Source organism: Pristis pectinata, chromosome 9 (assembly GCF_009764475.1).
Source record: "Pristis pectinata isolate sPriPec2 chromosome 9, sPriPec2.1.pri, whole genome shotgun sequence".
NCBI classification, from domain to species: Eukaryota; Metazoa; Chordata; class Chondrichthyes; order Rhinopristiformes; family Pristidae; genus Pristis; species Pristis pectinata.
This window is the reverse complement of record NC_067413.1, coordinates 20,056,401-20,070,081: the sequence shown is the minus strand read 5'-3', so window position 1 is coordinate 20,070,081 and position 13,681 is coordinate 20,056,401. Positions and strand designations below refer to the sequence as shown.

The following is a 13,681-nucleotide window of genomic DNA, read 5'->3' as shown; positions in this document are numbered from 1 at the left end:
CATAGGTCCTGGAGGGCCTGACAAACCTGGGAAGCCCCGAGGTCCTGGCTCACCCTGGAAAGGCAAAACACATTATATTTAGCCATAGAGTCATACAACACGGAAACAGGCCCTTCAGCCCAATATGTCCATGCCAACCAGGATGCCCATCTCAGCCAGTCCCATTTGCCCGTGTTTGGTCCATATCCCTCTAAATCTTCCCTATCCACATAACTGTCCATGATCACAACTGTGTGACCAGATTCTGATCTAACTCCATCTACAAGTTTGCAGATGACACCACCGTGTGGGCCGGATCTCAAACAATGACGAGACGGAGTACAGGAAGGGGATAGAGAGCCTGGTGGCATGGTGTCAGGATAACAACATTTCCCTCAATGTCAGCAAACCAAAAGAGCTTGTCATTGACTTCAGGAAGCAGGGTAGAGCACAGACCCCTACATGTATCAATGGTGCTGAGGTGGAGATGGTTGACAGCTTCATGTTCTTTGGTGTAAATATCACCAACAATTTATCCTGGTCCAGGTACATGGATGTTATGGCCAAGAAAGCACACCAGCACTTCTATTTCCTCAGAAATAGAGATGGTTGACAGCTTCATGTTCTTTGGTGTAAATATCACCAACAATTTATCCTGGTCCAGGTACATGGATGTTATGGCCAAGAAAGCACACCAGCACTTCTATGGTGTCAGGATAACAACATTTCCCTCAATGTCAGCAAACCAAAAGAGCTTGTCATTGACTTCAGGAAGCAGGGTAGAGCACAGACCCCTACATGTATCAATGGTGCTGAGGTGGAGATGGTTGACAGCTTCATGTTCTTTGGTGTAAATATCACCAACAATTTATCCTGGTCCAGGTACATGGATGTTATAGCCAAGAAAGCACACCAGCACTTCTATTTCCTCAGAAATTCTACATGTCCCTGATGACCATCAGCAATATTTACTTGCTTGGTGTGGCAACTACTCTGCTCAAGACTGCAAAAGTTGTGAACACAGCCTAGTCTCCCACAGCCTGAAACCAGCCTCCCCTGCACTGACTCTGTCTACACTTCCTGCAGCCTTGAGAAAGTAGCCAACATAATCAAGGCCCCCTCCCACTCTGGTCATTCCCTCTTCCTTCCCCTCCCATTAGGCAGAAGATACAAAAGCTTGAGAATACGTACTATCAGGCTCAAGGACAGCTTCTACCCTGCTGTTATAAGGCTCTTGAGTCTATAAGCAGTGTAGTCAAAACTGTACACAATACTCCAGATGCAGCCTTACCAACATCTCATACAACTGCAACATAACGTCTCAACTCCTAGAATCAGTGCCCTGACTGATGAAAGCCAGCATGCCAAAAACCTTAACCACCCTGTCTACCTGTGACACCACTTTTCAGGGAACAATGTACTTGTACTCCTCAGTCCTTCCATTCCACGCTACTCCCTAGGGCCCTACTGTTCACACTCAGTCATTTTTTGTTTCTGTTTCCCCTCTGGTCATAGAGGAATACAGCCCTTCAGCCCAACTCCTTCATGCTAATCAAGTTGCTTATCTAAGCTATCCCATTTGCCCACGTTTGGTCCATATTCTTCCAAAGGCTTGTTCTACCTGTCCCATTCCCCCACTTATTTTCCTGTAACCTTTCTCTTTCACATGCCCATCAACTCCTCCCTGATTCTCCTGTCACCCATCTACACCAAAGGCAATTACCTGACCACATGTCTTTGGATTCTGGGAGGAAACTGGAGCTCTCAGAGGAAACTCATGCCGTCACAGGAAGAATGTGCAAACTCCACTCCGATAGCACCCAAAGTCAGAATTGAACCTGGGTGACTGTAGCTGTGTGGCAGCAGCACTACGCCTTGTACTACTTGCTGCCTCGGTAATGGAACCTGTGTACGAGGCAGCACAAACTCCCTCTTACACAGCACTACATCTGTGGATAATTCCATTGAAAGTTGAAGAGTTGTTAGCCAGTAATGCACAGCCACCTTGAATAAAGCTCCAATGTAAGGTCAAGGTCATATTTCCTTTTGGCAACTGCATGTTAACAATATGCTAGCATTACACTTACTCGTTCTCCTTTTAAGCCATCATACTCCCCCTGAAGGAAAACATGGAACAGTTAGTTAACAAGGTCAAAACTGAGAAACAAGTGCAAAAGGTTGAAATTTAAAGTGAGATTTCTCTAAAATTGTTGAGTCTGACTTTATCAAACTGTGATGGTATCTGGATTACATTTGATGCTTCTCTGAAATCAATAAAACATTGCTAAAATAATTGCAACATAATTAAACACCAGAAAGAGGCAATACTACATTCTGAAAATGTTTAAAAGTAGTGTTAATAGTTTGCAATGTTCATCAAGTTAGAGGCTGGATTGGAGTGTGTGCCGGATTGGAGACCCTTTTGCATTGCCTGGAAAATACAGGTCAATTTTAGGCACAACTTTTGCTTTGGATTTTCTGACCTCTACCCCCTCCACCCGGTGCCAATACCAGAGTACAGAAAAGGATCTTTTACTATCCAGTAGATCAATAAGCTGTAGCACTGGCTGACTTACCATCAATTCAAGAGACCAGTGGTATTGCCTTGTTAGATTGTGCTAACTGATGACCTACCACATCTTTAGGTCCCCAGCCTCTGAGGCCAACTGTTCAGATTAGATTCAATGGCTTAAAGATATGTGAAGCTTTAATCATCCCAAAGATCACTTCAGAAATAATTGAATTTTTCTCTTGTTGCTTCTACAATTGTTTTAGATTCTCATTGTATATTTATCAACTGAAAGATCAGCAAAAAAAGGAGCAGCCTTATAAATTTAAAAGGGATGTAAAGTACTTAGTAATCATTCGGATTCCCGCGTACCCCAGGGAGATATCATATACACAAACTTATAAACTTACCTCAAAGAATTAGCATCAGATCACAAATCCTGCTGTAATTATATGTCTGGATTCTTTATAAAGGCAAAGGAAACAACCCAATTGTCTCTGATCCGAATCAGGCAATCGGATAGAAAGAGTGGGAAGCCTGGAATGTCTGAATCCTGAAATGTCTGAATCCTGAATGTCCTTGTTGCAGGGTCAGCCCACTCCTTGATTTATTTAACAGGTCATTTTATATCCCATCGCAATTATGCGTTACTGCTTGAACACTTACCACCACACTCCCCGGTAGGCCTGGAGGTCCAGCTTCTCCCTGTAAAATAACGAAGGAAACAAATTATATCTCTGAAAATTGATCTGCATGAGGCTGAGAAGCTTCTTTCCATAAATCGCCCAGGATGAAAGAGAAGGCAGATTGCATCAACTCCATCAATTTTGAAAAAGTAACACTACAATTTTTGCTTCCTACTTTATTTCCTTCTCTCCCCAGGAACTTGCTGGTATAGGAGGCATAGTTCATACATCAATTGTCTAAGTGTCTTATGTGTGAGGCTGAACAAATATGTTTTGGCAGGTTGCTCAACTGTGGGAGGACATTTGGAATATTGTTGTCAGTTTTGGTCACCCTGCAAAAGAAAAGAAGCCATTAAGCTGGAAAGAGTGCAGAGGAGATTAATGAGGATGTCGCCAGGACTCGAGGGACTGAGTTATGGAGAGAGGCTGAGCAAGTTGGGAATTTTTTCATTGGAGCGCAGGAGAATGAGGGGTGATCTTATAGAGGTGTATAAAATCATGAGGGGCACAAATAGAGTCAATGTACACAGTCTTTTCCCCAGGCTTGGGGAATCAAGAACTAGAGGGCATAGGTTTAAAGTCGAAGGAGAGAGATTTAATTGGAATCTGAGGAGCAAATTTTTTTACCCAGAGGGTGGTCAGTATATGGAATGAGTTGCCAGAGGAAGTGGTTGAGGCAGGTACATTAACAACATTTAAAAGGTACTTGGACAGATATATGGACAAGAAAAGCTTAGAGGGGTATGGGGCAAATGGGACGAGCTTAGATGAGAATCTAGGCCGGCATGGACTAGTTGGGACAAAGGGTCCGACTCCATGCTGTATGACTCAATGATTCTTATCAGAATTGAGGCAAGTTATGTCCTTATCGGAGATCCAGGCAAGTATTTTCCAGCAGGTAACTCCAGTGAGACAGCAGGAGTAGATTTTTTAAGTCTGATTTCCACAGACTTGCTGCTCAGATTATTAGGGCTCTCTGACCCTTATCTTGGCCAAAATTAAGCTTCCAGGATAACAGGTCAAAATTGGGTTTAACTGGACTTTAATTTATATTCCGGCTGTTCCATAGTCTAATTAGAGAAGGAGTCCACTAACAAAGCCATTGAATCAAAAGGCTGTTACAGTTGCCCACTTATTTGTTCGTAAACTTTGCCATAATTCTAAGATTTTTGAATCAAAATCACAATCAATGGACCTTACTTTTGGAAATGGGAGTACAACGTGCAGATGATATTACATTGCATGTTTATCTCTACAACCCAAGGACAGATTTCTGGCTGAAAATTGGCATTCTGAAAACTGTAAAGTTCACTGTAAGAACATTTAAAAACCTGTGAAACTCTGCTTTAAAACTCTAAGCTTTGATGTAGGTATTGCATTGTTTGCAATGGCAATAATAATTATTGGAGAGAATGTAAGAAATTGTTCTAATATTAAATCAGAACTAGGCATTTGATAATTAGTTGAGTATTCATGTGGGTTATTCAAGTAGAATCTGATCAGAATAAAGGTGTTTAAGTTGCCTCTTTGCTTTCTTTTCTCCTCTTAATTGTCCTCTTCCCTTCCCTGTCCTTCTCCTTCCCCTCTTTCTCTTGGCTGCCCATGGTAAGAGCAAACACAATGATGAGGTTGGATAGTGTTACAAATCTTGAGATATACACTGCCTCATGACTGATCCAGGGTTCACCAGATCAGCCCATACAATGTGCCATCCACACAATTTCCCAGTCACACTCCATCCTATCTTGGAACAAGAGCATTGTGGATGAGACAAATTCCTTCTGCACGCTCCACCTTGTAACTTTAAACCAAACCGTAAGCCTAACTCTGATTACTTGAAGAACTCTAGAAGGGACCAAACCTTTATATAATCATGGCTGCAGCCATTTAAAAACAATTAATAATAAGCTTGTGAGTAGCTGATGATCCTTTTAAATATTGCTGCTGGAGGTTCCTTTCTGCTGCTGAATGCTTGTTCAATGGTACACAGTTTATAAGTCAGCAGAAGTTAAATATAGGGATATGGTTGCATAGTAGTTAAGTTACAAAACTAGTTGGTAAGATTCCAGACAATTGATCCAAAGATAATGAGTCCATATCTGGGGTAGGACTTTCACAGTGAATGGTAGGGCCCTGGGGAGTGCTGTAACAGAAGGACCTCGGAGCACAAGTACATAGTTCCCTGAAAGTGGCATCACAGGTAGACAGGGTGGTGAACAAGGCTTCTGGCATGCTAGCCTTCATCAGTCAGGGCACTGAGTATAGAAGTTGGAATGTTATGCTGCAGTTATACAAGACATTGGTGAGGCTGTGTTCAGTGTTGGTCACCCTGTTATAGGAATGATGCCGTTAAGCCTGAAAGAGGACAGAAAAGCTTTACGAGGATATTGCCAAGACTCGAGGGCCTGAGTTATAGGGAGAGGTTGGGCAGGCTAGGACTTTTTCCTTGATGGAGGAGTGATATTATAGGGGTGTATAAAATCATCAGGGGCACCTAGTCTTTTTCCCAGGGTTGGGGAATCAAGAACTAGCGGGCATATGTATAAGGTAAAATGGGAAAAATTTAAAGGAACCTGAGGGGCAATTTCTTCACACAGAGGGTGGTGCGTATATGGAATGAGCTGCCAGAGGAAGTTGAGGCAGGTACAAGAACAACACTTAAAAGTCATTTGGACAGATACATGATCGGAAAGGTTTAAAGGGAGATGCTTCAAATGTGGGCAAATGGGTCAAGCTTGGATGGGCATCTTGGTCAGCATGAATGAGTTGGGCTGAAGGGCCTTTTTCCGTGCTGTATGACTCTAAATCCTGTCGTGTTAAGTGGGGACATTAAGTTCAAGAAAGTAATTTTGGGACTAAAACAAGTCTAAACAGATTGTAGTTTAAAACTCATCAATGTCTTTTAGGGAAGGAAATCTCTGACCTTTACCCAGTCAGCCTATATGTGAGTCCTGACCATCAATGTGATTGAGTCTTAATTGTCTCTTCCTTCAAGGGCAATTAGAGGTGGACAATAAATGCCGGCATTGCCTGTAACATTCACATTTTATGAACAAGTATTAAAAGGTTCCAATTTAGCAGCACTGACATCAAATCAGAAATGCAGGCTGGAGACACAAGAGACTGCAGATGCTGGAATCTGGAGCAACACACAATCTGCTGAAGAAAGTCAGCAGGTCGAGCAACATTTGTGAGGGAGAAGGAACTGTCGATGTTTCGAGTTGAAACCCTGTGGAAACAATGCAGGCTGATAGACATGATGAACTGCCTACTTCGGGTAGGCATGTGCTAATGGCTTTAATTTAATGACAACCAGTGTGTATCTTGCTGCAAAGGTGCTTATACACATTAGTCACCATAATTGAAGAATTTTTCCACCCACAGTACCACAGCAACAATATTTTGCTTGTTTTTCATATTAGTCACATGTACATCGAAACCCACATCTTTTTGCGCAGAGTGTTCTGTGGGCAGCCCACGAGTGTCGCCACACTTCTGGTGCCAACATAGCATGCCCACAACTTCCTAACCCGTACATCTTTGCAATGTGGGAGGAAACTGGGATAACCGGAGGAAGCCCAAACAGAACCCGGATCGCTGGCGCTGTAATAGCATTATGCTAACTGCTACACTACTGTGCCTGCCCCATCTAAGCTGCATTAATTTCCTCCCTATTTTTCAACTTCAGATGCAATGGGATCAGTTGGTTAATTCTAGAGCAGTTTCCCCAAACATATACTTTATATGTTCCACGCCATTAATGATTTTAATTATCTTTCCCCAACTTTTTTTTTGCAACACTTACTTTTTCTCCTTTATCTCCAGAAAGCCCTGGAAGACCAGTTGCACCCTGTGAATAAGAATAGAATAAAATTACAATAACTTCCTTTTACATACAACTGTTAACTGAGTAAGGCACCCCTGGATGTTTCCATTCAGAATTTGGAAGTGAAACTAAGAAGAGGTGAGGGTAGGTAACCAGGATTGGGCAGAGCCAAGGTGGATTTATGAAAGGGAAGTCATGTTTGACAAACTTGTTAGAGTTTGTTGAGGTTGTAACCAGCAGAATAGGTATGGAGGAACCTGTGGATGTGGTCTATTTGGGTTTACAGAAGGTCTTCGATAAGGTGTCACACAAGAATTAAATATATATATATAAAAAATCACAGAGCATGGTATTCGGGGTATGGACTGAGGATTGGTTAAAGGACAGAAAACAGGCAGTAGAAATAAACAGGTCATATTCAGCCTGACAAGCACGGACTAGTGAGGTGCCGCAGGGATTGAAGCTGGAGGCCCATTTGTTCTTGACCTATACTAGTGATTTGTATGTGGGGATCAAGAGTAATATATCTCAGTTTACTTATGACACAAAGTGAGGACAATGCAGAGAGCTTCAAGGGGATATAAACAGGTTAAGCGAATGAGCAAAGATATGGCAGATGGAGTAAGTGAATAAAATATAAGGTCACTCAGTCTGATAGAAGAAATAGAAGCCTGGAGTTTTTTCATATGGTGGGTGATTAAAAGGTGTGGGTGCTCAGAGGAACCTGGTGTCCTTGTGCACAAATCACTGAAAGTTGTCATGTAGCTACAGCAAGCAATTTAGAAGACAAACAGTATACTGGCCTTAATTACAAGATGATTTGAGCAGAAGAGCAGACATGCCAATTATGTAAGGCCATGGTGAGACTGCACCTGGCACATTGTGTACAAATTTGGTCTCCCTTAACGAACAAAGGATGCACCTGCAGGAGGAGTGAAGTGAAGGTTTACCAGTTTGATTACTGGAAATGGTACATTTGTTGTTGGAGTAGAGATTAAGTAGATTGGGCCTATGCTGTTTAAACAAATGACAGATGATCTCATTGAAATTTATAAAAATATTTTAGAGCTCAACAAAAGTAGATCAGGGGATGATGTTTCCACTTATTGGGTTGCCTTAGATGAGGGTTCACAGTCTCAAAATAAGAGGTTGGCCATTCAGGGCAGAGAAGAAATTTCTTCACCTGGAGGGAGTGAATCTTTGGAATTCTGTACTCAGGTCTGTGGAGGCTCAGTTACCAAGTATATTCAAGATAGACATAGAAAGATTTTTAGATATTAACAGAATCAATGCAGGATTAGTGCAGGAAATGGCACTGTGGTTAAAGATCAGCCATGATCTTATTAAAAAATGAAACAGCCACAAGGGGCTCAATGACTTCTCCTGTTTCTATTTCTTAACCTTCTAAATCCTGGTCCAAGAGACAGGCAGCATCTCAGAAGATTAGAGGTGGAGAGGTTTGGATATGAAATTACAGAGTTTAGGGCTCAGGGAGCTGAAAAAAAAAGTGACTAATGAAGGCATTGAGCAAAGAACAATAGGCAGAGTCTGAAGAACATGAGATAATAGTAGTATGTGGGAGTGAGAACCCTCCTGTGTTATTTCAGTGTTGTAGGTACAGATATTAAGGTGCGTGATTATGGAGGGACTTGAACGTGAGAGTGAGAAGCTTAAAATCGAGTCATTAGTAGACAGTGAGTCAATAGAGATCATTGGTCGATTTCAGTCAGTATGATCTGATAATGAGCAAACTGTTTTATGTGAGAGTTAAAATACAGGTGACAACATTTTAGATGCTCAAATTCATGAAGGGTGGAAAGTTACTCCAAATGTCACAGCTACTCCAGATCTATCCTACAACTGGTCTCTGTGGCAATTCAAAGTATCTTACCACCACCTCCTCAAGAACAATTATGGATGCACAGTAAAAGCAGGCCATATCAGCAACACCCAGAAAAGGATAGATTAACAGAAATAGTAAATTTTGTTGTTGAAGGATTCCACATAGCCTGTTATCTTTCTCTTTAGCTTTGTTTTTTTACTCTCCTCCAATATTTGTTGACTGTAGTAACAGTTGCTCTGCAATACCACACCAAAGAGTGCCCATTTCATCAGATCAAATGTTAGCAGCCCATTTAATCACAGGGAACTCGCAGCCAAATTCAGTCTTGTACTCACTGTTTCACATAAACACTGTGTAAAGTGGGGAAAGGGTGGCATGATTAGATAATGATTGGGAGTGGGAACACTATTTCAGTTTCTCCAGTCCAATTGCATTGAGTTTGTGTGAATATAACTGCTTCAGTGCAAAGCAGAAATTGAACAATAAGCTTGCATTAAAATTTTTGAGCGATGTATTTATTTCCTTTGATTCATTTTTGTTCAACAAGTAGCTTGGAAAAATACCGACAACCATATATAGTTATCAGAAAGATAACACTCCTCTTTATAATCAATCCATTTGAAAACACAGCTGCCATTAGGCCAACTAAAAACAAAATCTGACATTCAGATTAATTTAATTGGTTTATTTTGAATCATTCTCAAATATCAAGTACAGGGTGAAACAATGCTGACTTATTTTGTTTTAAAACATTGCCTGGTAGAATTTAGCATTTGATTACTGAGATTTTATTCATGCTTAATCAGTTCCGCTTACTCTATTGTGTTAGAATCAATTACTTTAAAATATTATCAATAGCCTCAGGAAGGAAAATAAAGTCCTGGCATAAAACCAGCAATGTCCTTAATCTTCTGCAACCTGAGTAGCACCACTATTGTTGGCCTGATTGTGACCTATCTTTACTCATTTATATGTGATGGACAGCCAGCTATAAATGATATGCAGTCCTTAGCAAGTTTCTAATAGCTTGTGATGTGATCCTTAACTAGAAGTACCAAGTTAAGATGACCTTTTCTATCCTTCCAGTCAACAAGAAGGTCTCTGCCTTGCAACTGGAACATATGCATCACATATAATGTTCGTTGTGTCATTGTTTATGGTGGTACTTACCTCAATGGAGAAGAGCCATAGTGAAAATACTGTTCCAACACTGTAAGCTTTTAAGTACCTTTATTATTATAATTACTTTTAGTACCTTAGGGAGAGAAAGGTACAGGATCATAACTAAGTACAAAACTGCCTAAGAACAATTAAAAAAAACACTAATGAAATAGGAACAAGGCTAGGCTATATGACCCCTGAACCTGTTCCACCATTCACAAAGATTGTGGTTAATCTAATTCGGCATCAAATCTGTTTCCTTGCTCATCTCCGTAACCCTCGACTCCCCACTTGGCTATAACTGTCTGTCTCAGCCTTGAATATGTTCAATGACTCTGCTTCCAAAGCTCCTTGGAGCAGAGAGGTCCAAGTATTCATGGTCCTCTAAGGGAAGAAAATCTCATCTTTGTCCTAAACGGGTGTCCCCTTATTCTGGAACAATGGTCCCTGGTTCCAGTTTCCCCATCGAAGGGACGCATCTTCTCGGCATCCACATCTGTATTCTTGCTCAGAACTCACACAGGTATCCCTTTGAGATTCTTTTAAAGAAAATCCAGGGATTTCTCCAATGGATTAATTTGGCATTTCTATAACCTATGGCAGTCATTACCTGTGTGGACATTGGTTGAGGTCAAGACTTAATTATTTATTTTCAGAACATGGATGACCCTAACAAGGGGACACATTGCCCATGAGTAGATATCCTACTGAGGCAATTATAGACTTCTCCTTAAATAACCACAGTCTGATAGTTTTACAAGGAAATTGGAAAGGCTATCCCACAGTGATACGACTATTGAATGGTTCCCTTATATGGTGTGATGGACTTGTGACCTCACAATCTACCTTGTTATGATCTTGCACATTATTGGCTATCTGCAATGCACTTTCCTGCAGCTGCGACACTTTACTCTGTATTCTGTTATTGTTTTGACCCTGTACTACCTCAATGCACTGTGTAATGAATTGATCTGTACGAACGGTATGCAAGATAAGTTTTTCACTGTACCACGGTACAAGTGACAATAATAAATCAATACCAATACCAAATGTTTGGACAATTGTAATTTTGCTCCTCTATAATTGAAGAGCTTACTATATTGGATGTAAAGAGGCTTCAAAGGGATATGGATCAGCTGAATAAGTAGGTGAGGACAGGGCAGATAGAATATAATGTGTGGAAATGTGAGGTCAGCTGCTTAGTTTGCACGTAACAGAACAGTGGAGTGAAGGGTGAGAGGTTGGGTAGTGTTGATGCTCAAAGGGACCTGGGTATGCTTGTACTGAAGGCCAAGGTGCAGGTGCAGCAAGTGACTCGGAAGGAAAATAGAATGTTAGCCTTTATTATGAGAGGGTTTGATTACAGGAATAAGGAAGTCTTTTTGCAGATGCAAAGGGCCTTAGTAAGACTGCACTGCAGCAATGTGTACAGTTTTGATCTACTCATCCAAGAAAAGATGTATTTGCCATAATGGGACCGCAGCGAAGAATCACTAGGCAGGTTCCAGGGATTGTCTTATGAGGGGACATTGAATAGGACTGTGTTCTCCAGAGTTTAGAAGAGGAGATCTCTTTAAAACTTAGATAATTGACAGGCTTGAGGCAGGAAGGATGTTTCCCCAGACTGAAGAGCCCAGGACAAGGGGCAGAGTTGGAGAATAAAGAATAGGCTATTCAGGACTGAGACGAAGAGAAATTTCTTCACTCAGAGGATGGGTAACCTTTGGAATTTTGTACTCTAGGCGGCTGTGGCAGCTGATTCATTATGTTCAAATTCAAAACAGGGATAGGTGGATTTCTGGGCATTAAGAGAATCAAGGGATATAGGAGTGGCGCTGGAAAATAGCACAAAGGTAAAAGATCAACAATGATCTTGATGAGTGGCAAAGCAGGTTCAAAGAGCTGGATGCCCCATTCCTGCTCTAATTCTTATGCTCAACATTAATATCTACAGGTGTCTAAGTGCCACATGAGTTAAGCTGGAGTGGTCAAAGAAATCAAGACGTGCAAAATGATGCAGTTTCGGAAGTTAAACCAGGGCACGACGTACACAGTGAATGGCAGCATCCTGCAGAGTGTTGTTGAACAGAGAGACCTTGGAGTACAAATACATAGTTCCCTGAAAATGGGAACACAGGTAGAAAGAGTGTGAGGAAGGGGTACGGCAGGTTTGCCTTCATTGCCTGAGGCACTGAGTATAAGAGATGGAAAATCATGCTACAGTTGTACAAAATGTTGGTTAGGTTGCACTTGGAATATTGTATACAGTTCTGGTCACCACACTACAGGAAGGATGTGATTAAGTTAGAGTGTGCAGAAACAACTTCTAAGGACATTGCCTGGGTTGGAAATCTTGAGTCATCAGGAGAGATTGGAGGCTAGGTCTGTTTACCCTGGAATGAAGGAGGCTGAGAGGTGACATGATAGCAGTATATAAAATTATAAGAGACATAGATGGGGTAGATAGCCAATGTCTGTTTCCCATGGTGGGGCTTAGGTTTAAGGTGAGGGGAGAAGGCTTAAAGAGGATCTGAGGCATAACTTTTTCACACATGGAGTAGTTGGCATCTGGAATGAGCTGCCAGGGAGGAGTTGGAGGCAGAAACAGTAACAACATTTCAGGGGCACCTCGACAGGTAATTGAATGAGCAGGGCATAGAGGGATAGGAAATTAGTCAAGCAAGTGGGATTAGTGTAGATAGGGATGATGGTCAGTATAGACACAGTGGGCTGAAGGGCCTGCTTCCATGCTATATACATTCTATGATCCTGAGAGAGGAAACAAGGAGGAAAAAGTGAGAAATATATAAATTTAAAAAATCCTTTCTTTTTAAGCAATAGTGTTTCCACTAACACTTGTGCAGAATATGGCTGCTGCAAGGCAAAAATGCATCTGCAATGGGAACAGACTTGACTTGTAGAACCTCCAAATTACAGAGCTTGGTTGGAATTATTTGAAGTGGAAGCATGCTTCAAGGAAGTACTGGCTGGATAATACAGGCCTGCAATTCCCCGTTTGCCAATCATTTGAATTAATTGATAGTGATAAAGTTATTGAATTAGTGATCTGGCAACTAGGATTATAAAATCAACTAATGTGTTCAAAGTCCATAACTGCAGATTGAGTTTAATTCAGTGTATGATAAACTTTGGTAGTTAAAAAAGAAGCTGGTGTTATTTAAAGAGACCATGACACAGTCAAATTGCTAAACAAGCTGTGGCAAAGAAAGCTTCCATCCCTATCAGGTTTGACCTATATGATTGACCTTTTTTCCCGTGACCTGAAATGACTTAGTAATCCACTTATTTATACCATCTTCTCTCAGAAACTCAGAACAACCTTGCAGATGTTCCTCACATTCCAAAACCAAATCAAAAAACTAAAAATAGTTGTAAGTGAAACAGGTCCGTCTTTCCACATCCTCTCCATCCACATGCACTGGATTAACTGTGATATATAATTAAAAAGCAAATAATCTTCTGGCATAAAAGGACACATCTCTTATTCCCATTTCCTATTAGTATTCGGCAGAGCCAACAACACTCTAGAGAACTGGCTTTGATAATATGTACTTCTGTTTGCAATTCAAGTCAGAGTCTGAATCTGAGCTCATCTGTGCCTGGGAGAGCAAAATGAGAAAGATTATTAACTTTCTAATGTGGTTTGTTGCCAGAAG

General features: G+C 41.2%; 1 protein-coding gene across 1 annotated transcript in view; it reads right to left on the bottom strand.

Annotated features, from left to right (window-relative positions):
• LOC127574444 (collagen alpha-1(XXII) chain-like) overlaps nucleotides 1-13,681 on the bottom strand; it is a 241,751-nt gene that overhangs the window by 97,461 nt on the left and 130,609 nt on the right. The window contains exons 17-20 of the mRNA XM_052023460.1: nucleotides 6,980-7,024; nucleotides 3,155-3,193; nucleotides 2,067-2,096; nucleotides 1-54 (exon numbers count right to left, since the gene is read on the bottom strand). Coding sequence (XP_051879420.1) covers nucleotides 1-54; nucleotides 2,067-2,096; nucleotides 3,155-3,193; nucleotides 6,980-7,024 — 168 coding nt within the window. The remainder of the gene's footprint in view (nucleotides 55-2,066; nucleotides 2,097-3,154; nucleotides 3,194-6,979; nucleotides 7,025-13,681) is intronic.